This window comes from Alosa alosa, chromosome 10, assembly GCF_017589495.1.
Source record: "Alosa alosa isolate M-15738 ecotype Scorff River chromosome 10, AALO_Geno_1.1, whole genome shotgun sequence".
Lineage (NCBI taxonomy): Eukaryota > Metazoa > Chordata > Actinopteri > Clupeiformes > Clupeidae > Alosa > Alosa alosa.
The window spans coordinates 2349174-2374548 of NC_063198.1; the positions used below are offsets into that span (position 1 = coordinate 2349174).

At 42.0% G+C, this 25375-nt stretch overlaps 1 protein-coding gene across 3 annotated transcripts; it reads right to left on the minus strand.

The window, feature by feature from the left end:
- Positions 1-136: 136 nt before the first annotated feature.
- On the minus strand, positions 137-8228 carry gmppb (GDP-mannose pyrophosphorylase B). 3 transcript variants are annotated; one of them, XM_048255836.1, is made up of 10 exons: positions 8150-8228; positions 6895-7104; positions 6470-6550; positions 5399-5447; positions 4373-4515; positions 3639-3797; positions 3342-3420; positions 3036-3163; positions 1282-1464; positions 137-987 (listed from the first exon to the last, which is right to left on the minus strand). In XM_048255836.1, the coding sequence occupies exons 2-10, from the start codon at positions 7021-7023 to the stop codon at positions 856-858; spliced, it is 1083 nt and encodes a 360-aa protein (XP_048111793.1). In that variant the 5' UTR covers positions 7024-7104; positions 8150-8228; the 3' UTR covers positions 137-855. The 3 variants fall into 3 exon arrangements, with proteins under 3 accessions (XP_048111793.1, XP_048111792.1, XP_048111791.1); XM_048255835.1 differs by lacking the exon at positions 8150-8228 and adding an exon at positions 7890-8068; XM_048255834.1 differs by lacking the exon at positions 8150-8228 and adding an exon at positions 7705-8068.
- Positions 8229-25375: the final 17147 nt, after the last annotated feature.

Genomic DNA, 25375 nt, shown 5'->3' on the forward strand with positions numbered 1-25375 from the left:
GAATGATATTCTTTGTTCAGCTTTTGTGCATTTTCTGCCACCTTGTGACCATTACTGTCAGATACCCAATGCATATGTAAACAAGCCATTATCATGAAAGGCCTACTACAATGCAATACACTAAAGACAAAAAAGAGATGTCTGATTCTTTTTATATGAATGCAAAAGGATTGAATCTTGAATCTTGCACTGATAGAAATGACAAAGGTGCATCATCACATTTCTTTGTTCTTGATCACTGATAAAAGAATACAAACTCTTAATTAATGACCCTTGCAACTGAGCAGCTCCTCACCCAATAATAACAACCTTTGCACATTTGGGAAACCTGTTATAATGTTGGGTTCTTAAAATAATGATATAAAATCAAAGTAACAAGACTAGACCAGTCTGTCTTTCTAACATAAAACCCATCACACATAAGACACTGGGAGGCAAAAGCTGAGCTTACAAAAAAGACAAAAACCAAGACAGAAAAAAAATGCATAATAAAAGTAACCCTTATCCCAACTGGTCTTAAGGCAATGTGATGTCTTAACCTTCTGCCTAACTCCTTCATGGGTGTGTGGAGTTCCAATAAGCAATCCCACTAATATGTCTTCGCTTTTACGAAAATACCAAACTGATGCTCGAATTCCTTCCATAGAATTAGTGCTACTTAGTGCCCACTATGATGCATATCTCTCAGAAGTTTAATCTCTTCTGTAGTCCATAATCAGTCAGTTTTCTTCCCCATCATAAATCAATCAACAACCAACCAAACACATAGGTGCTCCATCAGTTGCCTCACCCTCTTTGACTAGTTTGTCACATATTTGGGCACTTTGAGAGTGATGTTTGTTGGCAAGGTCCAGGCTACATGATGATCCGTGGTTCAGGAACAGAGTCTGTGATGGATTTGTGAGGCAGTACATTGGCCCCATTGAGGTAGAGCTCATCATTGACAATCACATCCTCACCCAGCACCGTCACATTCTCCATCCGCACCTATGGAAATGGATGGTTTAGAATGGTTTTTGTTTAGAATGGTTCCTGCTCAAGTTAATTTGTTTGAAATGGTCAGAGGCATTTGTTATACATGGGTTATACATGCATGGTTATAGCTGCTGATTCAATAGAACTATTCCACAATTCCATTATGGAGGAAATTGAACAGTGACATTGTAAGTTTCTCTTTGGGAGATCAATACACAGTGGATGTAAAGGGGATGACATAGGAAAATAGATAGAACAAAGAAATTGTGTGATTCACACAGAATAAGGAGCAGTTTCCTTACTCACCCACTGGCCCACAGAGGAGCTCCAGCCAACAATGCAGGACTCGAGCCAGGAATGGGAGCGCACACGTGCCCCCTTCAGCACAGTGCAGCGCTTAATGCGCACACCATCCTCAAGAACAACACCTGCCCCCAAAGTCACATTTGGTCCAATACTGCAATTCTCCCCAATCACTGCCGTTGGATCCTGCATGAAAACACATTACAGGAATCAACATCAACACCATGCTGAGGTCACACAGAAAAACACAATGATCAATCTTGCTTTGGCTATAAGGTGCAGTCAGCAATTGCACAGGAAGTCCCGTTTGTTTATGTTTATGATTATATTTAAATTTAATGTAATGGGCAGCTAGTGGGTCGTGAGGAGATGACCGCTAAATATGACAAAAAATTATATGGCCTTGAAATCTCGTAGGATCGCTGACAGCACCTTTAAGTGGTTTACTTTAGAATGATGAAATTTCAGTGCCTGGCATAGAAATACCTTTTTTGTGGTTCCTATAACTTTTTGCGTGTTCACACGACATGGGGCGATTGTAATTCAGGTCTATAGCCACAGGTCTTAAAACCATTTTAGTGCCTACTTCAGCGTAGGGGTCTTCCCTACACTTAGGAACCATGAGCGATGTACTTACATATTGATTGGTAAGGTTGACTACTGTCATGCAACAAATGTCTTCTGGGCAGATGAGAAGAATGCATATCAAAACAGGCAATGTGATTTTGCTTCCTGTGCTGTGTGTACTGGCGGCTGAATTATGGCAGGCACTGCACCACTTTGGCGTGTGGAAACAGCTGCTTATCAACTGTGACAAAAGGCTACGTCATGTTAAACTGGCTTGCCATATTAACTCCGCTTTGCATCGGTGTTCTATTCACCCAATGTTGACATGGTCAGGATTTATTTTCCAATAATGACCAGTGGACAATATATGTTATTAGGCTATAGGCCTAGGGCCAAATTATCAAAATGAGAAAAGGAAACTTACAGGTATTTGGTTACCCTTTCATGCATCTGCTGAGAATAAACAAATAGATCGGCAACATAACTTGAAAGTTGCAAATGTTGCATAGAAACATAGCCTACTTGCTTACTTTCACTTTCAATGACAGCGAAAGAACTACTCACAGAAAGAGATGAAAGACATGATTCATAGCTCAAAACCGGTTGTCACTGTTATTATATTTTTGCAGCGGTCATTGTTGCAAAGATTCTACTACTAGTTTGGATTGGCCTGAGCTAGACCCCGTTCGTCTGAGGAGTGCAACGGTCCGGAGGTAGCATATGCCTGTATGAAGGCATTCAAGTAAGTGGGTGCAGGAAAAAAAAATAAAAAATAATAATAATAATAATAATAATAATAATTCGCTGGATTTCTCCTTAAAAAAAGGAGTCGTCATAGCAGCATGGGACTTTTACCACTGTGATGCTCCATGTTGCTAGCATCAAATTCAAATAACACATTTTTTTTTTTTATTCTCCATTATAACAATTTGCATGTTGTCTTTGAACTATTCTAAAATAATTGAGTTTATATGATTTGCAAATCATTCTATTTACATGGTGTCCAAAGTTTTTTGAAAATGGGGTGGTATCTTATTTTGGCTACTACAAAATCATTGGTTCTCACTGGCAATTATAGTGATCCGTGGTCCTATATGATGTTGACCTGACTGAATTCAACTTAAATACTATTACTGCTCAGGCATGTTTTCCTGACAAGCTGGGATTACTGTATGGATCAGGGGTCTCACCACAAGTACGTTGCCATGAAATCCAGGTCCAGTGCGCAGTCTCTCTGGGGTCTGCTGTCTAACAGACTGCAGGTACATGCACATGCCGGTTAGAAAGTCTTTAGGCTGGCCGATGTCCATCCAGAAGCCTAACACACAAATAGCATGATATCAAGCATGATATCGACACAACTATGACCCTTATTTAAATATAAACTTTGGTGAATATCACAGTAAATCGTATAAAAAGAATGTTTATAGTACAGCAGTAAAATCAGCATAGAAGGCTGAGGTTCATTTTATCAGTCAAAACACTCGTCACCATACCCTGAAGTTCCATGGCATAGAGGTGTCCCTGCTCTGCCATCACAGGAAAGATTTCCTTCTCTATTGAAGTGGGCCTTAACTGCATTGACAGCACGCGTGCGCGCACACACACACACACACACACACACACACACACACACACACACACTTTAGAGGGTCTGACCTAAAACTTCAAAGGAGTATTTTAAACATAGCAGGCTTAATGCCTTTACGGTCGAGCCAGTGTCTTAGAATACTGGAATGGAGGATACTTGATTCTTTCACGCTAATTTCAGCCATTTCACTTCTAGAATTTACCTGAATTCTCTGAAGCATAGAGGGTGAAAAAATGTACATCCCAGCATTGATCTTGTTTGAAACAAAAACCTGCGGCTTCTCCACAAACCGATGAATGCTTCCCGTCTCTCCCTCATACACCACAACTCCATATTTTGATGGCTCTTCCACCTTAGTCACCTGTCATATGCAATGTAGAATTCCTTATTAGTCAACTTCTGAATACAGAGGTGTCCTTACTTGGGACTACAGCACTACAGGCTTACTTGGCACTACAGGTGCTACCAAAGACAACAAGGCTAATAAAGCTTGTCTCCATGTTGCATTCACCACTGGCTGGCTAGTAGGGGAAGTCAAAGTAAGTCTTGGAAAGTTGTAACAACATATTATGTAATAACTCGTCAAAATGTAAATACATTATGTCAATTTTATTTGGTTATTACATAATGCACCATATTATTACATTTACATCCATTTTTCATTGCAACACCCCCATTTTGTAATAACAACCGCGATATAATAACTTATTACATAATGTGGTAAAATGTACTACATATTGCGTTCAAGCAGTTTATTACAAAATGCGGCAGATTATTACATAATGACGTGAAAATTTATTACAAAGAGGGAAGCCGACAGCCGAAGATTTTCCCTGCACATTTGCCTGGTGCCTTAGATAATCCAAGCAAAAACAGAGTACCGGTACACTGAACAATAGGTTTAAAAGCAGGGTAAGGTAAAATGGCCCACTTTACCACAATGGTGCCCTCTTTGCCGTGATGCTTGTGGAACTTCAACATATCCTCAAATGGGAAGTCACAGATAACATCACTATTGAGTACAAAGAAAGGCTCCTCGTTGTCGGACAGCAACTCTCTCGCCAAAGCAAGAGGTCCAGCTATGAAGGAACAGACACAGACATAAAAAACACTAAATAACAAGCCTTAACCGTTGTTAGGCTTGTAATTTTAATCTGTAAAAGAATTCTGCTCACTGCACATTTATTATAATATAATATTCTGTATTCATTACTGACTGCTTAGCTGGAATGATGTTTCTCCCAATCATCCTATTTTTAAAGCAGGCCTACCTGCAGGCATGTAATTGGGCTACAGGTTTTCTACAGAATTCTACAGAAATAGCATATTTCAACGGGCACTATTTCACAAGTAACAAGTATTCACTAAGGGCAAATTCTCACATGTACGATGTACAGAACTGAGCAGCTGTCATATTGTATACCGCTATTTAAAAATCAAAGACTGGTTTGTGTTTTTTTTCTGAATTTAAATGGCATTCAGAAAGTCAAAATTCCACGTTTTCATATCAACCTAAATTAATGAGGTGGTGGATCGGTGCTGAAGGTGTGACAGAAGCGGTAATGGGTGAATACTGTATATGGAACTGAAAAGTGCGTATCTGGAAGCGCGGAAAAAAAGGCCTTACACGTGAATGGGAGACCCCTTAGTCACAAGTACTGTTCTACTTCTAGTATTACTACTACTGTTGTGCAACACCATTAACCTTTATTAATGGAATATTAACAATGGAACAATGGTTGACAATGGAATATTCTTACTTCAGTAACTATCTGCAGTCTTTAAACACTTAAATATACTACTTCAAATGAGCTTGAAAAACAAAAACAAACAAACAAATAAAAGTACTGTTTTGAGATGTTATAGTGTTGACACAGAATGCTACCTGAACTTTTTACTCACCTCTTACGTGAGTGTTAATGAAAACCACTAGCACTGTCAGCGTTAGATGCATCTACTAACCTGTTCCCAGAGGTTCCTTCTCATGTGACAGTGAAATTGTAATACCAAGCTGAGAGAGAAAGAGAGAAAATGTCAAAAAACAGAACAACAAGCACCTGAAGAGTACTTCAGCTGTACTAAAACGTGTGCTAACTGAAAATCCTTCCCTCCTTATTTTGTGCAGCCACTGCACATAGGCTGGCGTTTTTAGGAAAAGGGTGGAAGCCGAAATGGCTTTTATAATGACTTGAAGCCAGGCAGAGTGGCACAGCAGTGCTCCTTAGAGCCGCCCACAGACAAATGCTTGTTGACAGACATGTCAAAGAAAAGGAAACAGGCTCTCTGTGCGTTCGTTTGTTACTGGTGGAGCCAGGTGTGTTTGAACCTGTCGCTATTATTAATAGTGTTAGGTACACTATGCAGGTTTAGGTATTTTTGGCGACTGTAGAGCTCCATCTAGAGTTGCAATATATGTATATTTTACTCTGCCGTTGTATATAGCAAACTTTTCATGACTTGTCCCCCCTGTACACAATGAAAATGCTTTTGTTGTAGAGTTGAAGGATTAACAGGCAAAAACTCACTCCAAAGAGGTATATCTACTGACAAATAAGTTAATGTTTCACGATTCTCGCGAGATTTGTCGGGCCGCTGTTCTTGGAAGTTGCATTACTGGTTTTCTCGGTAGCAACTCGCTACGTCTATGCTGTATTGTTATGTTAGGTGAATGATTTGCCTATTACAAGTTTGTTTACCTTCGGAAAGGTTATATTAAGGCGAAAATCTTGCATAGTGTTCTTTTAATGTAATTAGTGTCTACACGGAGCCGGTTGTGCGTTGCACCTAGTGAATCAGCATATTACAATACAGAAGGATTTATGCATGTGTTAAACTTGTTATTATTGGGCAAACACGTGCGGCAGTGAAGACGAAAGGAGCAGAATATAACAAAAGATGGCATTACAACACAGTTAACGCTCTACCGGAAATAAATGAGCTAACTGAAGAGGCTTTCGTGCACATAGCCTATTGCACTTTGAATGAGGCAGAGAGTTTTTGCTTGCAGTTCAAGATGATGTGGACAGAGCTTACCCTTTCCTCTTGTGCCCTCATCTCTCTCTCCAGCAACTCCGACATGTAGCTAACAGCCAGAATGACATGGCTTACTCCAGCCTGAATAAAGAGAGCACAATCTCAGTAAAGCCTAAGATGGAAATCTCTCAATCACAAAACAAACAAACAAACAAACAAACAAACAAACACACACACCACTTCAATAATTTGAAGAGAGCTCATGCACATTCAGGGGACATCGCAGGCAGTGTCTAAGAGAATACATGTGATGAAATGTAACTTGGCATTCTGACATTGGAAGATCGATTTGGTCGCTGGGCCAATCACGCGCGTTTGGGTGTCAATCAAATCACACCGTAGCAAACATCTAGTGACAAACTCTGAAATGTGATTTACAAAGGAAGAAATATAGAATGTCGGCAAGGAAAAAAGAGAACACTAACATTCACTAGTGCCTCCACCTGATGCAGGAGAATAGGTTTGTTGCAAAAATCCACCAGAGGTTTAGGCACACTGAGAGTCAGGGGTCGTAATCGTGTACCATAACCACCGACCAGAATCAAGGCCTTCATTGTGGATCCACAGTAAGGGAGGTTAGTGCAACACACACGAAATGAAGCCGCTGAGCATGGGGTCCGATGTAAGAACAACACCTGGTATATGATGAAATACAGAGTCAAACAATGTTCTTGCCACCAGAGGCAATGAAACACCATATCATCACATCACGATCAACTTGAACTTTACTTTTGTCATAAACCCAGATTGTTTTCAAAACGTTCCTCGTTTAAATCAAACAGCTGTTAATGTTAAATGGTCAACGTTAGAGGTTGTCTGAATAAACTCTAATAACAGCCAGATAACATGGCTAAGAGTAACGTACCTCGCAAACCTCTGTACTTTGTTTTATAAATAACAGTACCATTTTCAAAATTCCGGATGAATGCATGACAGAGAAGCGTCGCGATCATTACTGAATTTGCACTAAGATAACCTAAACACTGTAATGTACTACGGTCGACTAACTTTAGCGGGGAGGCTTGCAAGCTAACATTAACTTTGGTTGATGTTACCTTTACACAGTTTCTTTAGTTACCTAGAAGCTAGCTGTGACAATACGACAGGGGTTTAACTACACATGTCCTTTTAGTTTTGTGTGGATTTAAAAAAGTGTCTTGTCACTGTAGAACAAAAAATATATAAAATCATTAGCTAGTTAGCAAGGCTGTTTCCAGACATGTCACTGCACTTACCAGTGTTGGAAGGTGCTAACACCCTCGTAGCTAACGTAGCTTCTAAACTCAATCACGCTGCTGCTTTAAGTGGTCTTGTAGATATCTTATCGATCAAATGGTAATGGATCGACAGTTATCCACCAATATACCTTTCACAACGACATATGAATTACACTTAATGTTACAAGGAAAACGGGTTTTACCTCTCTAATGAATGAGACTTGAAATTCAAGTAACGTTAGGGGCGTTTCAAGACCACAATGCCATTCAACAACAACGCCTACGTATGAGGTCACAAGATGTACCAATTCTGAGGCAGGTGTAGACTGCTGGGTTTGCGTGCACACCAACAAAAGACTAAAATGGCAATGTATGACTTGACCATAAAAAATATAACGTTAACGTATAGTATTTAGGTGGCGATACGTGGATAAGCTAGCACTAAGGGGTAGAGTATGCTAACCTCCAAATTTCCGTTGATCTAGCCGTTGTAAATGTCATTTAAAAACACATTTACATTAATGGGAAATTTCTAGTTTGGGTCGACAACAATGCGTCATTCCACTGTCTTCACTTCAAAATGGTATGTCTGAAATGTCATCAGTCTCGCCCCTTTGGCTTGTCATCTCGGCCAATCAGATGAAAACAACGTGGCGAGGAAGTTATCACACAGCAGCTGACCGGATCAAATGACGTCACATTTGTGATGTGTCTTGTAGGACTACTGTAGCCTAACCTTTGTTAGAAAGTTGCAACTAACAAGACTTCAGACCCTCCTAGGCTACCACAGACATTTTAACACACAAGGCACAAAATAAAGTAACTGATCATAGTAGATAGAGATAGGCTACTTCACTTATCCAGAACGAAATTAAGGTGTCCAATGTCCATATCCATATCCATCTTTTGCCAGGGCAATCTACTTTCAGGTGGTAGGCTACAAAACAGAGCAGATAGCATAGTAGGAAATAGGCACCACATGCTTTTAAACTGAGAGTGGTAGGCTACATTTCAGATATAAGACAATGATTAATGAGTGGCTGGTTGGGGAATCTGGACATTTATCTATATGTCCACATTTTAAAAAGTGATTTTCCTACCCTATCAGGCGTTTCATCAGAAATCAATTTTTAGAATTGTGGTTAATTTTTATCTAAATTATATTTTGATTGCCTTACAAAAATTAACATAGCCTGACTCCAAATTTTAAGTCTAGGCTATACTTTCCTAGCACATTCCCAACCTAAGATTGATTCAATTCATCAAAGTATGCTGGCTTTTCATTTTCCTCTGGATGAAAAAGGTTTCTTGAAACAATGAAAAGGAAACCTATGAATGGTTCACATTTCAAAAGTCATCGTCAAGCCTTTTTGTAATTCAGATTTTTCGTAGTTTGTCTTTCCTTACTCTGGGTGATCCAGGTAGCCTAAGTGAAGATAAAAAGAAAAAGCTTCCATTTCAAAAGGTGTGAAGAGAAGAATGATGCTCTAAATTTATTGTTCAAAATGCACATGTCCCTCAAGAATTTCAAAATGAAAGTTAGGTCAAGTCAACTTTATTTATATAGCGCATTTCATACACAGTCGTTCAATCTGATTTATATTATCATCCTGGGAACCAAGAAAAAAAAGTGTCCAACAATTTCTTTTTTGTTGTGATTTCCTTTCTATTTAGGATAAAAAAAAACATCTTACAATTATTTTTTTTTTTTATTATTTTTATTTTAAATTTTATAGCATGTCCCCTGTGGTGGACAAAAGGAGCGTTTTAGTATGAAAAGGTAGCCATGAAAATAGACAAAAATGGACAAATTATGCTTTTAGTGGTATTAAATTAAGGGTAAACTTAACCAAATATAAGGGAAAAGGTTATTTATCCTTCTAGACTACTTTATTTGCCTTTTTGGACAGTTGTATTTCTTTTTTCTGGATTGTTCATTTAATTTTCATGTTTTTCTTTCATCTGTTTTTCTTTCATTTTTTAGTCTTACTCTTCCTCGGTATCTTCTTGAGGCACAGGTTCATAGTCCTCATCTCTGTTTCACTCAATCATCACCTGAGAGCTCCAAATCTGAACCCCCTCCCCCATTCATCCTATACAAATGATCTCCTAAATTTCCCAAAAAATCTAAATATTTTGGTCCTGGTGTCCATTATAATGGACATTCATAAAGTCACTATTATTTCAAAATGTAAATAACTTAACTTCTTTCAAAATTAATCATATGATTCCTGACATTTTCATTAACAAGACCATATATTGCCATCATAATGAATGCTTAATAAGAAGACACTATTTGACTTATCTCTCCTCCTTCCATAAAATGTGCTTGTTTTGATGTCAACCATTTTTGAGAACAAGAAAGAGGAGGTTCCCAGCAACCCAGCCAATCACATGATATATCATTAGAAAGCCCATGATGTCCTCTTTAAAAGACCACAGGAATTGATAGAATAGCTCAAAGGGGTAAAGGGGTAAAACACATAAAATGGCAATAGTTTTAAAGTGTTTAAAAAATAATAATTACAACACACAAAAAAACACATAGAACTGATTACTAGTCAAGCACCTAGTGAACAGCAGCACTCTATGGAGATTCTTGAGGTAGTCCCAAACTGTGCACGCACACATATATTTCCTTTCAGGGCCAAAATGCCTGACCACAGGGCTCGACAGTCCCCCTCGTGGAGTATTAACAGCCAAAAAAATTAAGAAACAATAACTACAAGGAACAAGCCATTACACCTGACTATGAGTGCTCTGTGAACTGGGCAATGAAAGGATAAAAGAAAAGTTTGGTTTTAAGTCTAGATTTGAAACTGACTACAGTTGGGGCAACTTTGATCTAATCTGAAAGTTGGTTCCAGGGCTGAACTGCATAGCAACTAAAAGCTGCTTCACCATGTTTAGTTCTAAAAGTTGGTTCCAGGGTTGAACTAACAAGCAATTTATCCTGAGACCATGGAAGTTTAGTACTGCTGAAACATGTCTGCTAGGTAATTTGGTTTTACTCCAAGTGATTTACAAACAAGAGAAGTGCTTAGAGGTCAATTCTGTGACTTACTAGCTGAAGCAGGGACAAGTATTGGAGTAATGTGGTCAGTTCTTTTAGTTTTCGTGAGAACCCTAGCCGCTGCATTTTGTATGATTTGAAGCTGTTTGATAGTCTTTTTTTTGGAAAGCCTGTGAAAAGTCCATTGCAGTAATCAACCCTACTGGAGATGAATGCATGAATAAGTTTTTCTACATCATGTTTTGACATTAGCCCTCTAAGTTTGGCAATGTTTTTGAGGTAGTAGGTAGGCTGATTTAGTTATTGCTTTCATATGGCTGTTTAAATTTAGATCACTGTCAATTATGACACCAATATTTTAATAATATCCTTTGATTTAAGCTCTTTAATATCAAGGAGAATGGCAACCTAAAGTCTTTCCTCCTTTTTACTAAATAGTTACTTCAGTTTTTTCTTTGTTCAACTGAAGACATCATTGAGACATCCAGTTGCTGACAAAGGGATTCAAGGGGACCATAGTCATTAGGCGATAAAGCTAAGTAAAATTGGGTGTCATCGGCATAGCTATAGGAAATCAAATTGTTTTTAATGGTTTGTCCAAGTGGGAGCATATAGAGGTTAATAGTGGCCCCAAGATCGACCCCTGGGGAACACCACAGGTCAAGGACATTGGCCCGAAAACCTGACTGAAAGTAATCAAAATACCCATTTGATGTTAGGAAGGTGGTTAGTTGATTAAAGACAATTTTTTCATAAAAGGTAGATTGGACATGGGCCTGTTGTTTAGTATGGTGGCATCCAAATTAGTCTTCTTGAGAAGGGGCTTTTCAGGGACTTAGGAATGTGCCAGACAATAATGATACATTTACACAATGTGAAGCAGGTCTGCTGCTATGAGGTGAAGAACAGATACAAAAATATAAAAAAATATAGTTGCAATACAAAGTTGCAAGTAGCAATGTGGGGGCCAAGCAGAGAGCAGGAGTTGGGATTGTGATTGGATGTGATTGGACTGGACTGGATTGGATTAGATTGGGTCTTGAATCCATGTATAAAGTTTGGTTTCTATACGGAAAAGCATTTTTGAGATATGAGCCTACTTCTTGTGATTATAGATTGGATAGGACTGGATTGGATTCAATTGGTATTGCTTAGATATGAGCCTCCTTTCTGTGATTATAAATTGGACTTGACTTGATTTGACTTGACTTGACTGGATTGGATTCAATTGGGATTGCTGAGACATGAGCCTACTTCCTGTGATTATAAATGGGATTGGACTGGAATGGACTGGACTGGATTGAATTGAATTGGATTGAGAATGGGTTTTGAGTCCATCTAAAAGTTTGGTTTCCATACGTAAAAGCATTGCTGAGATATGAGCCTACTTCCTGTAATTATAGATTGGATTGGACTGGATTGTATTGGATTGAAATGGATTGGATTGGATTAGATTGGACTGAACTGGATTTTGATATAAGACTGGATTTCCTGCTAATTATAGCGCACATAGTGGTCAAATGTCACCAAATTTATTTTAGGCACTCAGGGCGTGTTCACGAGTCTATGTACCATGTTTGGTGTTGATACGACAAAGTCTTGCTAATTATAGTGCCCCTAGTAGTCAAAGTACACCAAATGTATTGTGCGTCCTCAGGATGGCCTCCCAAGTCCATATATCAAGTTTGGTTTCTATACATGAAAGCATTGCTGAGATATGAGCTTAGTGGTCAAAAGACACCACATTTATTTTGTGTCCTCAGGATCGGGTCCCATGTCCATGTACCAAGTTTGGTTTTGATACGGTTTTGATGTAAGCGTTGCTGAGATATGAGCCTAGTTCCTGTGATTATAACGCCCCCTTAGTGGTCAAAGATCAGCAAATTTCTTGAGCCTCATCCTAAGTGGGTCCTGAGTCCATGTAGCGAGTTTGGTTTTGATATGTGAAAGCTTTGCTGAGATAAAAGTTGACTTCCTGTTTGAGATTCTTGGAAATTGAGGAGCGTGAATGTTGATTGTCTGATGTCATTCAGGTGCTGTTCAATGATATGAATCTTAAATGGGCAATAGTAGAATGTGATTATAATGCTGTAGTTGGGATTTGAACTCTCAACCTATGGATCCCCAGTACCAAAGTTTTGGACGCACCGCATCCACAGCTCTCATCGCACCGCATACCCAGAATCCTTTGCGGGTGCGGAATTCGCTTCTCATAGAAATGAATAGGGATACTGCGTCGCAGAGTTTGCATCGCATGCTAGTGGATCACCAGCGTAACGGCTCCTACACACAGTTTTGTTCCATCAACGCATGCCAGTGGTGTTCCCGACGTAGCTATGCAAATTACTTAAAGTATAACTGTAATTTGATTGGTTGGTGCCGTCCGTCGATTGGCTTGATTGGCCGGTGCCGTCTGTCAGTGCAGCAACAGCTGAACTTCTCAACGCGAGCGACGGGAGACACGCGATGCAACTGACCCACAATTCAGTTCGGCAACGGATGACGTGAGCCCATGTAAAGTGAATGGGACCTCCAGCAAGACCCAAGGTAGGAGCCGTAAGGGCTTCTACAAACAGTTTTGTTCCAACAACGCAAAAACGGTAGCTATGCAAATGACTTAAGGTATAACCGTAATTTGATTGGTTGGTGCCGTCCGTCGATTGGCTTGATTGGCCGGTGCTGTCTGTCGGTGCAGCAACAGCTGTACTTCTCAATGCCTCAAAGTCATTCCTCCTACACCTCCTTTATTAAAAGTATACTGACCTTTTCATCCATGTGCTGCATGGTTTCACTCCCTCTCAGCCAAAAATAAGAAACATCTCCAGAGCATTGTGAACATGTTCTAAAATCATTGGCCACCCTCTTCAGTCTCTAATATCACTGCACGATAAGGCAACATTAAGGAAAGCCAACTGCATCTTAGAAGACTCTACCCATGTCCTACACAGAGTTTTTGAATGGCTGCCCTAGCTGGGATTCAAACTCTCAACCTACTGTAAGGATCACCAGTACATGGCATTATCCCACTGACTCACTGACAATCCTACATGTTGGCAAGTCACATTCACATGGTGAAAATGTGTATTGGTAAACACACAACAAGAAAACTCCAAGCAAACATTTCACAAGAGAATTAAGAGCTTTTGAAAAAGAGTACAGGTCTGAAAATTTGCACTGTTAATGGCATCCACCTAATGATGGTTGTATGGTTGTTATACAATAAAATGACTCATATGGGAATATAAGTGATATAGGAAAAAATGACTGAGTGGTCCAACTTTATTGGCCTATGTCTCTGAAATGGAACAACATATCAAAATTCTTTTGATAACTTTTTGAGGCTTGGTGTCAACATTGTGTGTGAGAATTTTGGTAAAGATTTAAACTTTTTATGATGTTTGGCTTTTCTATGAAATTGTGGCAAAAGTAAACATTTTTAGGGCATAAGACCACTCTAAAAAAGATGCATCTGATGATGAAAGAATTTTGAGTCTAGGTCAATCGGGTAAGGAGAAATAAGCATAATTCACTTTTTTGGCAATAGCGCCACCTGGGTGCAGTACCCCAGATTTTGGGTTATGGGTAGAGAGGGGGTACTGGTAACCATACCTGAAAATTTCACAACTTTTTACTGTATGGTTCAATGGCAAATGAGCGTTTTGTATAATAGGAAAAAGTACAATCACTATGGGTGCCTCGCAGCTTCGCTTCTTATCTAGTATGAGAAGGAAAAGGGATGAACATCACTGAACATGCTCTCATTTGTCGTCTGACTTGGATCATGTGATATTGTAATGGATCCTCTGATCCCTGTGATGTGGTTCGATCTAAGGGTTTGATAGCCTAAACAATTTAATTTGTTCCACGGAGCTAACAGAAAAGATCACAGAATCATCATCAATGACTGGTATTTCAAACTTACACGCATATCAGCTTTGTGTTTTGCAACATAAGTATCAAGAAATGTGAAGGTAAATAAATGTCTATACATTGTGCAGGCTACCTTTGATGACATCAAGATGTTCGTTAATGGTAGCCTTGTTATTGTAGCCTAACTCCTGCGGGCATATTTATCCATTCAGTATATAAACTATCAAACTACGGCATAACATGTAAGCTATCTGTAGGCTACTTGGACAGGAGTAACATATAGTTTGGAATTAATTTTAAGAGTGCAGTGCAAAGGATTCAGAAATAACTATGGTGGCGGATCCTGATGTGCGATATGAGTGCTTACAGGGGGGTAAATAGTAGCTTTCATTTGCAGTTGGTTTTTTTATTGCTCATTTGCATATCAAGTCAATCATATGTTAGTGTGTGGAGAGTGGGGGCCGTATATTCTGTACAGGAGTGTGTGCTTGCTGCTGAGAAGGTCTCATCCAGAGGTTAAAAGGATGAGGAGGGGGCAGGGGATAGCTGGACCTACCAGGACTGGTTTTAGCCTATACATACAGCTTAGAATGGCTTAGTGCAGCCAGCAACATATTTGGGGACATTGAGCACTATGGCTCCAGGCATCCCAAAATGCTTGGATGAGAATGGACTGTAGTTTTAAGGACTTGTCAGAGACCAGTTGGGGCAGTTTCATGTCTCTGTTGCTGAGATAGTTTTGATCGTCAAAAGGTCAGAATCGCCAAGCATCTTGTTGGGGCTGTTTGCGGCAGTTTCATGTCTGTTGCTGAGATAGTTTTGATCGTCAAAAGGTCAGAATCGCCAAGCATCTTGTAGGGGCTGTTTTTTTAAAGAGTAGGCTAGAGATTGTCCGTGCTGTGGCGAGTGAGACAAGGTTCTCATTGTTATGTCTGACAGTTTTATTACGACAGCTGGCTTTCGGACTGTCGAATGACGTACATCCGGTGTTGTAGGTGTTTTACGTTAGTGAAATAAATTAATGGATATGGCCAGAGCCCGTCTTCGGAGAGCCTCCCCACTCTCTATTAATCCCATACAAACCGAATTTGGCTGCAGTTCACCAGAGTTCACCTAAATGGTGATCGCGGGCGAGTCCAAAATACATGGGGTCCTATGGAGCTACATGGCTACATTTATTGTTTTCACCTATTTAACAACTGAAACCCTCAGATTTTATTTTATTTTTCGCAAAATGGATATGGATTATCAATCAAAAGTGAAATAATCCAGGAGTCATGTCCTTTCGTTTTCTTACAGGTTGGGTCATTGTTGCCCATAACACGCTAGCATTGATGCTATGCTATGCTATGATCACGCTAATGAATGACGTCATTGACACGTTTGAAAGGCTTTTTAGAACAATTAAGTGACTTTAAAAAATATAATACTCAACCAAGTGTATTGTCTTTGCCTCCACTTTCGAATACAATATTCAAATTACTTGAAAAAAAAGTATGGATTTTGAGGGGTACAGCTCCATAGACCTCCATTCATTCTGGACTCGCCCGCGAGCGACCCTAGATGCAGTACCACACCGGAAGAGTTGCGAGAGTGAAGGTTCTCCCCTTACTAGACATTCTCTGATATGGCCAGAGAATATCCGTAGACGGGCTCTGATTTGGCGGACATGTGCCTCTCTGATGCTGTTTGAAAACACATAACATTGGCGACAAGGATGGAGCTTTCAATCCCACCACCTACACAGTTCCTGTGCCGAGGGACAACGCATAATCAGGACATTGGGTCATGCGAAGAACTACTAGGACGCTACTACATTGCTTAAGGCACACTTCGTGGCGCCACAGATAGTAATACTTCGCAGAATTGTTTTCCGGCAGTGCAAACAGACCGCGGGTGAGTCGATCCAGCACTATGTAGCCGACCTCCGTGGCTTAGCCTCCCTCTGTAAATTCGGGACAATGGAGGAGGAAATGATAAGAGATCAGCTCACTGAACATGCAATCCACCCTAAGACACGGGAGAAGTTGGTTATGTCGCCGGACGATCTGACACTAAGCGAGGCTTTAAAGATAGCGCTGCAGATTGAAACAGCCACTGAGTTAGCCACAAAACTATCTTCCCACGCTTCCATGCAGCCCGTCTTAACTCAACAGGTCAAGGAGCCTGAGCCCGCCTAGCCCAGCATCGCCTGACGACGCCGTGGCTGTGGCGATTGTGGTTCTTCCTCGCACTCCACCACAGCCCACGATTGCCCCGCCAGAGGACAGATGTGTCAACACTGTGGGAGAAGCAACCATTTTGCCAGGGTTTGCCGCTCTGCACCAGCCACAGCGGGACCGCGGGCTGGTCCACGACACGGGAAAGGTACCACTACAAGCCCCACTCCCATACATTCAGTCAGCTCTGCCCGTATACTGTTCAAGACGTGCACTGTGGAGTTGGATGGAGTCTGTGTATCACTGCTGTTGGATACTGGGGCGGCCGTATCACTTCTCAACTGGCCCACAGTCAAGCGTTTCCTGCCCCACATAACTTTACAGACGTCATCTGCAGTGCTACACGGGTGCGGTAATGCAAAGATCTCCCTAGTTGGCTCCCTGAACTGTGCAATGCGTCATGGGAGCAAATGCATCCCGACCTTCACCTTCCAGGTGGCACAGCACGGTGCTAACCTCATGGGGCTGGACCTTATCACCAGCCTGGGTTTCACATTCCTGGACAGCAGCGGGGCGCTGATCCTGCAGGTCAGCTCAGCATGGGAACAGCGATGGCCGCAGCTCTTTTCATGCCTGTGCTGCCTCTCAGCCTTCACGCATCAACCTCTCCTGCACACGGACACGCACCCAGTCATACAGCCCCTTTGACGCATTCCCCTGGCATTGCGCGACGATGTGAAAGCGGAGCTGACAAAGTTGTTGGAAGCAGGCATCATCGAACCAGTCGACGCTTCACCATGTATCTCGAATCTGGTGATTGCCAAAAAGAAAACAGGCGGCTTGCGAGTGTGTGTGGACCTGAGGGCGGTAAACAAGGCTGTGGTACCAGATAAATACCCGCTGCCCACCGCAGAAGAACTGACCTCACAGTTTTATGGCTCCAAGACATTTTCCAAGCTTGATCTCCGCCAGGGCTACCTGCAGGTTCCCCTGCACCCAAATTGTTGTAACCGCCCCTAGCTGTTTTCAAAAGATAATGTCTACTATCTTTGCTGGCATCCCTGGAGTGGTCATTTTTCTCAACGACATAGTGGTGCATGGACCAACACCTGCTATCCATGACCCACGTCTGACACAGGGACTGGACACTCTGGCCTCTCATAACCTCACACTGAATGGGGAGAAATGCATCTTCTCTGCATCTGAGGTGGAGTTTGTGGGGTTTCGCCTGACCCCAGAAGGACTTAGCCCTCTACACTCCAATGTGGAGGCCATCCAACAGCTGCCCATGCCATCCAGTCCTGCCCACCTCGCCTCCTTTCTGGGTATGACGGTTTATTATCTGCGCTTCCTACCACAGTATTCTGCCACTACTGCCCTGCTCCGTCTACTCCTCAAGAAGAACGCCCCATGGACATGGACCCCGGCCTGTGCGGACGCCATCGCACAGCTGAAGTCTCACTTTGATCCGTCCAGCCCAACTCTTCTCACATGCGATGCCTCAAACTTTGCAGTCGGGGCTGTGCTGTCTTAGCTCCATGACGGCATAGAGCGGCCGGTTGCGTTTGCCTCACGGGCCCTTAATTCAGCAGAAGTACTCAGTGGAGGGGAGAGAGAGGCCCTGGCCTGCGTCTGGGCATGCGAGCACTGGCACATATACTTGTATGGCCGTTCATTCACTCTCCGTACAGACCACCAAGTGCTCACAGCTCTGCTTGCTAACATGAGCCCCAGATCAGGACACAGGCCCCTGCGCATCCATCGCTGGTATGTTAGACTTCACCAGTATAACTTTACACTGCAGTATACGCCAGGCCGAGAGAACGTGGTGGCAGACCTACTGTCACGCTCTACACCCACTCCGGCTACTTATCCCTCAGCCACAGACTTCAATACGGACACCACAGACTCAGACTCTTTAAGGATGAGCTTTTCTGCTGGAACGATCACTGTGTGGCCCGGGGCCACCGCACAGTTGTACCCCTTGCCTTACGGGCCCCGGTGCTGGCCATGGCTCATGAAGGCCACCTGGGCGTCATCAGGGTGAAGCAGTGGTGCCGAGAGGTGGTCTGGTGGCCAGGAATAGACGGGGACATCGAAGCCATGGTCAAGGACTGTACTGCCTGGTGAGTGGCAAGACGGGCCCTCCATCGGCCCCGCCCCTCCAGCCCCTGCAGTGGCCGGCAGGGCCCTGGGAGCATATACAGATGGACATTTGTGGTGAGCCGTTTTAGTCTGGTGTTTTCTTTACAGCGTTTATATTCCTGCTTGTTCTAGTGGGACTGTTTTAAATTTTGGTAACTACTTCTCAGGGATGTGGTTTGGGTCTTTTTATCCTGGGCAAAAGGGGGGAAAATGTTATGTCTGACAGTTTTACGACAGCCGGCTTTTGGACTGTTGAATGACGTACATCCGGTGTTGTAGGTGTTTTACGTTACGTTTTACGTGAAATAAATGAATGGATATGGCGGACATGTGCCACTCTTATGCTGTTTGACACACATAACACTCTTGTGTTGCGTGATATCTCTGCACCGAAGTAGTAGTACTTCGCCTGTGCTTCACCCTAGTCTCAAGTCAATACATCTGCCTAGGAAATCACCTCTTCTTAATCTGCATTGCCATTTGTACTTGTTGTGAATACCAGACCACAAGTAATTAGGGATTTTTTTTTATTGGCTAACTTTTACTAACAACATGCTATCCAGCGACGAGAGATTCCATTCACTATGCTAAGCTAAGACAATGCATGCAAGGAGACAAAAATGTTTGCTCACTAACTCTAGGGAAGATGGTGAATAGGCTAACCCAATTTCATACCACATTGGTACAATGTTGACATTCCGTAGCACACCTACTTGGGCGAAGTGATTTGCAGGCAGCACCTGAAAAGCTCTAGTACTACTTCTTCAAACCCCAAGGAGCATTGATTTCCCTGAATGAAAACATAGTTCCAACAAGTATAAGTATATAACTAGATGTACCGCAGAGCGGTACAAAATATGACTGCCGCCCAGTCCAGCACATTTTTTCCACAAAAAGAAATCACGCTGAAAGGCCTATATGATTCTAACTGTCTCACTGAATTGCATTATCCACACTCAATTCTCACTGGTATCTGCTAGACAACAAGTACCAAAACATGATTAGTTCATAGATTTCACATGTAAAATTCATTTTATACAACCCCACCTCCATCTTGCCTGTTCATAATTCTGAGAAATTCTTGATTGTTTGTGTTATGTTTATGTTATGTGTGTGGGTGTGTGTGTGTGTGTGTGTGCGTGCTTGTGTGTGTGCCTGCGTATGTGCCTGTGCATGCAAGCATACATGTGTCTACTGTGTGAGTATGTGTCATATGTATGATTACTGTGAATGTATGTGTGTGTGTGTGTATCTGTTTGTGCACATGTGTGCACATGAAATGGGTTAACATGAGCCCTGGAGGCAAACATAAAAAAAAAAAAGGGTCATCCTAGGCCCTACAGTTCTCAAGATATTCACAGAGAACTGTGTCTGCCCCTACCCTCCTTCGGGGTCCAGTCCAGCGGGGGGCTACAGATCAAAACGAAAAACGATGGTTCCATGCTATCCATGTGGGGTTACATGCCCACCAAGTTTCGTGTACCCCGGTCTTTCAGTGTCCCGGGAATCATGAGGTCAAGCGCTGGACTGACCAATCGGAAGCCAGGCTACAGGACGCCCTTAGCAACGTTGACTGGGAGATGTTCAAGGCTTAACTCTGCTGACATCAATGAGTTTACGGAAGTATCATTGAGTTACATCAATATGCTAACTGATTCCATCATCCCAACTGTAAAGATCCGAAGCTTCCCTAACCAGAAGCCTTGGGTGGATAGAGAAGTGAGAACGGCATTAAAGACACGCGCCATGACTTATAATGCTGGGCTTATTTCAGGGGATATGACGGATTACAAAGCAGCATCTTATAGTTTACGTAGAGCTATTAAAGATGCTAAGCGCGCTTATACAGACAGAGTTGAAGCTGATTTCTTGGAGGGTGATCCAGCACGAAAGTGTGGAAAGGACTCAACCATCACTGGCTTTGAAAGAAAGTCCCTCCTATGATGAATGTGGGTAAAGCCCTCCCTGATGAACTTAATGCTTTTATGCTCGCTTTGACATGAAAACACAGACTATATTGGACTAGCTGCAGCATGTGAAGCAAATGAGGATGCACCTTTCTGTGTCTCTGAGGTCGATGTGAGCAATGCCTTTAGGAGGGTTAATTGTAGAAAAGCTGCTGGACCGGATGGAATTTCTAACAGGGTTTTGAAATCCTGCTGCTCAGTTAGCTCCTGTGTTCACTTATATCTTTAACACATCATTGGCTCAAGAGACAGTTCCTACTTGCCTCAAGCAGTCTGTTATTGTTCCAGTACCGAAAAACAAAAGTCCATCATGTCTGAATGACTACCGCCCAGTAGCCCTGGCGCCTACAGTGATGAAGTGTTTTGAGAAGCTTGTGAAAACATTATATGCTCATCCCTCCCTGCCTCCTTGACCCCCTCCAATTTGCTTACAGAGCCGACAGGTCTACAGAGGATGCCATCTCAAACCTCATGCACACCACCTTAACTCACCTGGAGGAGGGGAATGGGAATTATGTGAGGATGCTGTTCATTGACTTTAGTTCAGCATTCAACACGATAGTACCTCTCACCTTGGTCACAAAGATGAAGGCCTTAGGACTAAACACCACCCTGTGTCACTGGATATTTGACTTCCTCACCAACCGCTCACAAGTGGTTAGAGTGGGGGTCTGACATCTGACTCATTAACCATCAGCACTGGTGCTCCCCAAGGCTGTGTTTTGAGTCCACTGCTGTACAACATCTACACACATGACTGCAAAGCCAACAGTAGTCATACCTCCATCATCAAGTTTGCAGATGACACAGTGATCTTGGGCCTGATTAGTAACAACAATGAACAGCTCTACTTGGATCAGGTTGATGAGGTGGCACAGTGGTGTCAATCTAACAGCTTGACACTGAATATCAATAAAACCAAGGAAATGGTAGTGGATTACAGAAGGCAGCAGCAGAACTACAGTTACACCCCACTAATGATCAGCGGGCAACCTGTAGAGAGAGTCACAAGTTTTAAATACCTTGGTGTCCACATTACTGAAGACCTAACATGGACTGTTAACACTCAATATGTTCTGAAGAAGTCCAGACAACGACTCTACTTCCTTCGTCAGCTAAGGAAATTCAAAGTTTCTACATCCATCATGAAGGCCTTCTACACTTCAGCGGTTGAGAGTGTTCTAACTGGTAACATCATCACCTGGTATGGGAACTCCACAGTTAGAGATTGTAGTACTCTGCAGAGAGTAGTGCTCAGCTGAAGCGTACTATTAGAACTCAACTTCCTGCTCTACAAGATATCTATTCCAGAAGAGTACTCCTAAGAGCCCAAAAGATTCTGAAGGACTCTTCTCATCCTAACAATGGATTATTCCTACCGCTGAAATCAAGAAGACGCCTATGTAGTCACAAAGCCAGAACTGAGAGACTCAGGAGAAGTTTTTATCCCCAGGCCATCCGAACTCTGAACTCACACTATACTGACTTTGCACACATTCACTCTTCAGCACTCTCAAACATTTCCCAACTCTGAACTCACACTATACTGACTTTGCACTCATTCACTCCCTCAGCACTCATGCCCCCCACACACACACACACCTACAAGACTTTTAGCACTTTTACATCCCTCACCCTATGCTATAGACCTTTTATTATTTTCTTATTTCATCACAGGTCAAAACACACACACACACACACACACACACACACATATCTGACTTTCTCCAACTTTTGCACATCTCCATAGAACTTTTTATTTATTATTTTTGATTTCTCCTCCATCTACCCATGTCCTTGATTGCCTAGCCTTTCTAGCACACTGTTGCCCCCCCCCAATGCACAGCACATTGTCTCATGAGGAAGCTTCTCCAACACACATATTGCACACTGCCCTCTCCCCACATACACAGCACACTATCACATCTCCCCTGTCATCCCCCCAACACACACACCAAGACCCCTGGCAGTTGGGTTAGCCCCTTGAGCCGTGGATCTGCCCAAGGTTTCTTCCTTGGTAAGGGAGTTTTTCCTTGCCCCTGTTGCTCTTGGGTGCTCCCCCCAATTCCTATCCTCCCTCACCTTTCTTATGCAGCCCTTGCCACTTAATTTACTAAACCCCTCTTCTACTGCACTTTTTTACCCCCCACTTTGCACAAATAGGCTGACACCAGACATAATTTCACTGCATTTCTTACTTCCAGTAACTATATGCATGTGACAATAAACTTCCTTGTATCCTTGTATCCTTGTATCATTGACGGAAATTTGGGCATGCGAAAAAAAAAAAAAAAAAAAGAAAAAAATCTGACTAAACCTATATGACCGCCGGCCAAGTGCCAAGGTCATAATTATTAGTATATGATATTATAAGTATATAAGTATATAATCTAATTGTTATAAGTATCCGCGAATTAGTGAAACACACTCAGCACACAGTGAAGTGAAGCACACACTAATCCCGGCGCAGTGAGCTGCCTGCTTCAACGGCGGCGCTCGGGGAGCAGTGAGGGGTTAGGTGCCTTGCTCAAGGGCACTTCAGCCGCGGCCCACTGGTCGGGGCTCGAACCGGCAACCCTCCGGTTACAAGTCCAGAGTGCTAACCAGTGGGCCAGTTTTCCCTTCATGGTACAGACCAAAAATGTATTATGTGTACACTTTCTTCACCTAAATCCATAAAATCACATTAATTTCAATGGGAAATTTACTTAAGTCAGATAACTGACTTTTACCATAAATTGGCGCCTCAACCGTTTGGTAACGGTTCATAGAAATTGAATGGGAGGGTCCTTTGAAAAAATAAATCACAGATTTTTTCATACTACAGCCTAATAGAGCAAGATAAACAAAAAATATATTTTTTCATAACTTTTATCATGGTGTGCCAGTTAAAGGGTTACATTGAGTTTGTAGTTGAGAAGATATGTTGTCTGATTTGATCAATTTTGCCTTTGAAAAAAGATGCAAACTCATTACATTTATTATACAACAATTGGGAACTATTTATTTGTTTCTGATTGGCTGAGAGACGTTCCATGAGTTGGAATATCCCTGGACATTTCAACCAAAGTCCTTTTAGGCAAGTCCCTCCACTCGGCGGCCATATACCAACGTTTTATGGGCACTCATCGGGCACAGTCTTTGGGTCGAACTGCGTGTGCGCAAGGCTTCACGACACCAATCTTGCTCCAGCAGCGAGATCACAACACATGATTGGCACGATGTCTTCACAACACACCATATGATTGGCTCAATGTATTCACATCACACCACATGATTGGCTCAATGTATTCACATGTCGACGTTTGTCGTTGTGTAGTAGACAACGGCCATATTGAGTGGTGAAGTCCCGCCCCTTCTACTTCCGGTCCATGGGACCTATCTTTCAAAAAATTATGAACGGGAGTTAATGGAGAGATAACAATTATTTTTTGGTCCAGTTTGAATTGTGCCACAAATTTCACATATGATGTGTGTGAATTTAAAAGATAATTTTTCACGTCAATAAAGTACTGTTGTTCGATAGACTTCAAAAGTTATGTTGGTTTTGTGCTTAATCCACTCAGTGGACTACCTCTCGCCTCGAACGATGCACGCCACCAACGTAATGAAACGATAAGAGCTGTTATGCTAGTTAACGGTTGCATCTTGCTGCCTGCTATGTCACTTAACAGTATGTAATGTACAGTCTATGGACGATTACAACTTACCTGATGTGTTTAATCCTCTGACTCATGGTATTTTCTTCGGCAAGGAAAGCCCAATTAAGACCTGTTGCTGGTATGCTTGTACAATCTAGTGTGGCTGTGAATGAGCTAACGCCACTAGCGACTGATGGGTTTGTAGTTGTTGGAATTACGATCTTTCACAATGTTGTAATTCAATAGTTCTGAAAACAAACTGCAAATGTCTTTACATGAAAAATTGTCTTTAAAATTGACAAACATCATATGGGTAATTCAAGGCACAAGTCAACCGGGACCAGAAAATAATTTATTTTTCGCCATAGACTGCCGTTCAAATTTTTTTGAAAGATAGGTCCCATGGAGGCAAACGGAAGGGGCGGGACTTCACCACTCTATTGGCGTGACAAACTGGCACCATGCATTTCTATGGAGTATTTTTTGAGTGCTGTGTCTCCTCATTAGAAAGTCTCTGTTTCAACACAGACTTTGCACAGCTAATAATAAATCACTCCGCGATACAATGCGAAGATTTCACATAATGTTCTCATCCCAGCTCTCCACCATTTCAAGCAATGGGTTAGGCCTACTCCTTAGCAAACCATAACGAAACAGTGCTTCACCACATCTGTGGATTAAGCCACACAGTCAACTCAATGTAAGTAAGATAAACGAGGATGCTAATTGTTCTCAGCATTGTGTATAATATGATTGTCACTTGGAGGAGACTTGTAGAAAACTAACATTAGCATAATTAGCTAACCGCTGCTAACGTGCTAGCATCGTCACGTCAGGCTGTGCACAGTGTAACATTTATTCACCATAAATTAATAAAGTTGAGTGGTTCTGCAA

Coding starts and splice junctions, on each gene's coding strand:
- gmppb (XM_048255836.1), bottom strand. CDS start 7,023: ATGAAGGCCTTGATTCTGGTCGGTGGTTATGGTACACGATTACGACCC. Junction 1,465..3,035: donor TTCATGGCAACGTACTTGTG/GTGAGACCCCTG, acceptor GTTTTCATGCAG/GATCCAACGGCAGTGATTGG. Junction 988..1,281: donor GCTCCTCTGTGGGCCAGTGG/GTGAGTAAGGAA, acceptor CCATTTCCATAG/GTGCGGATGGAGAATGTGAC.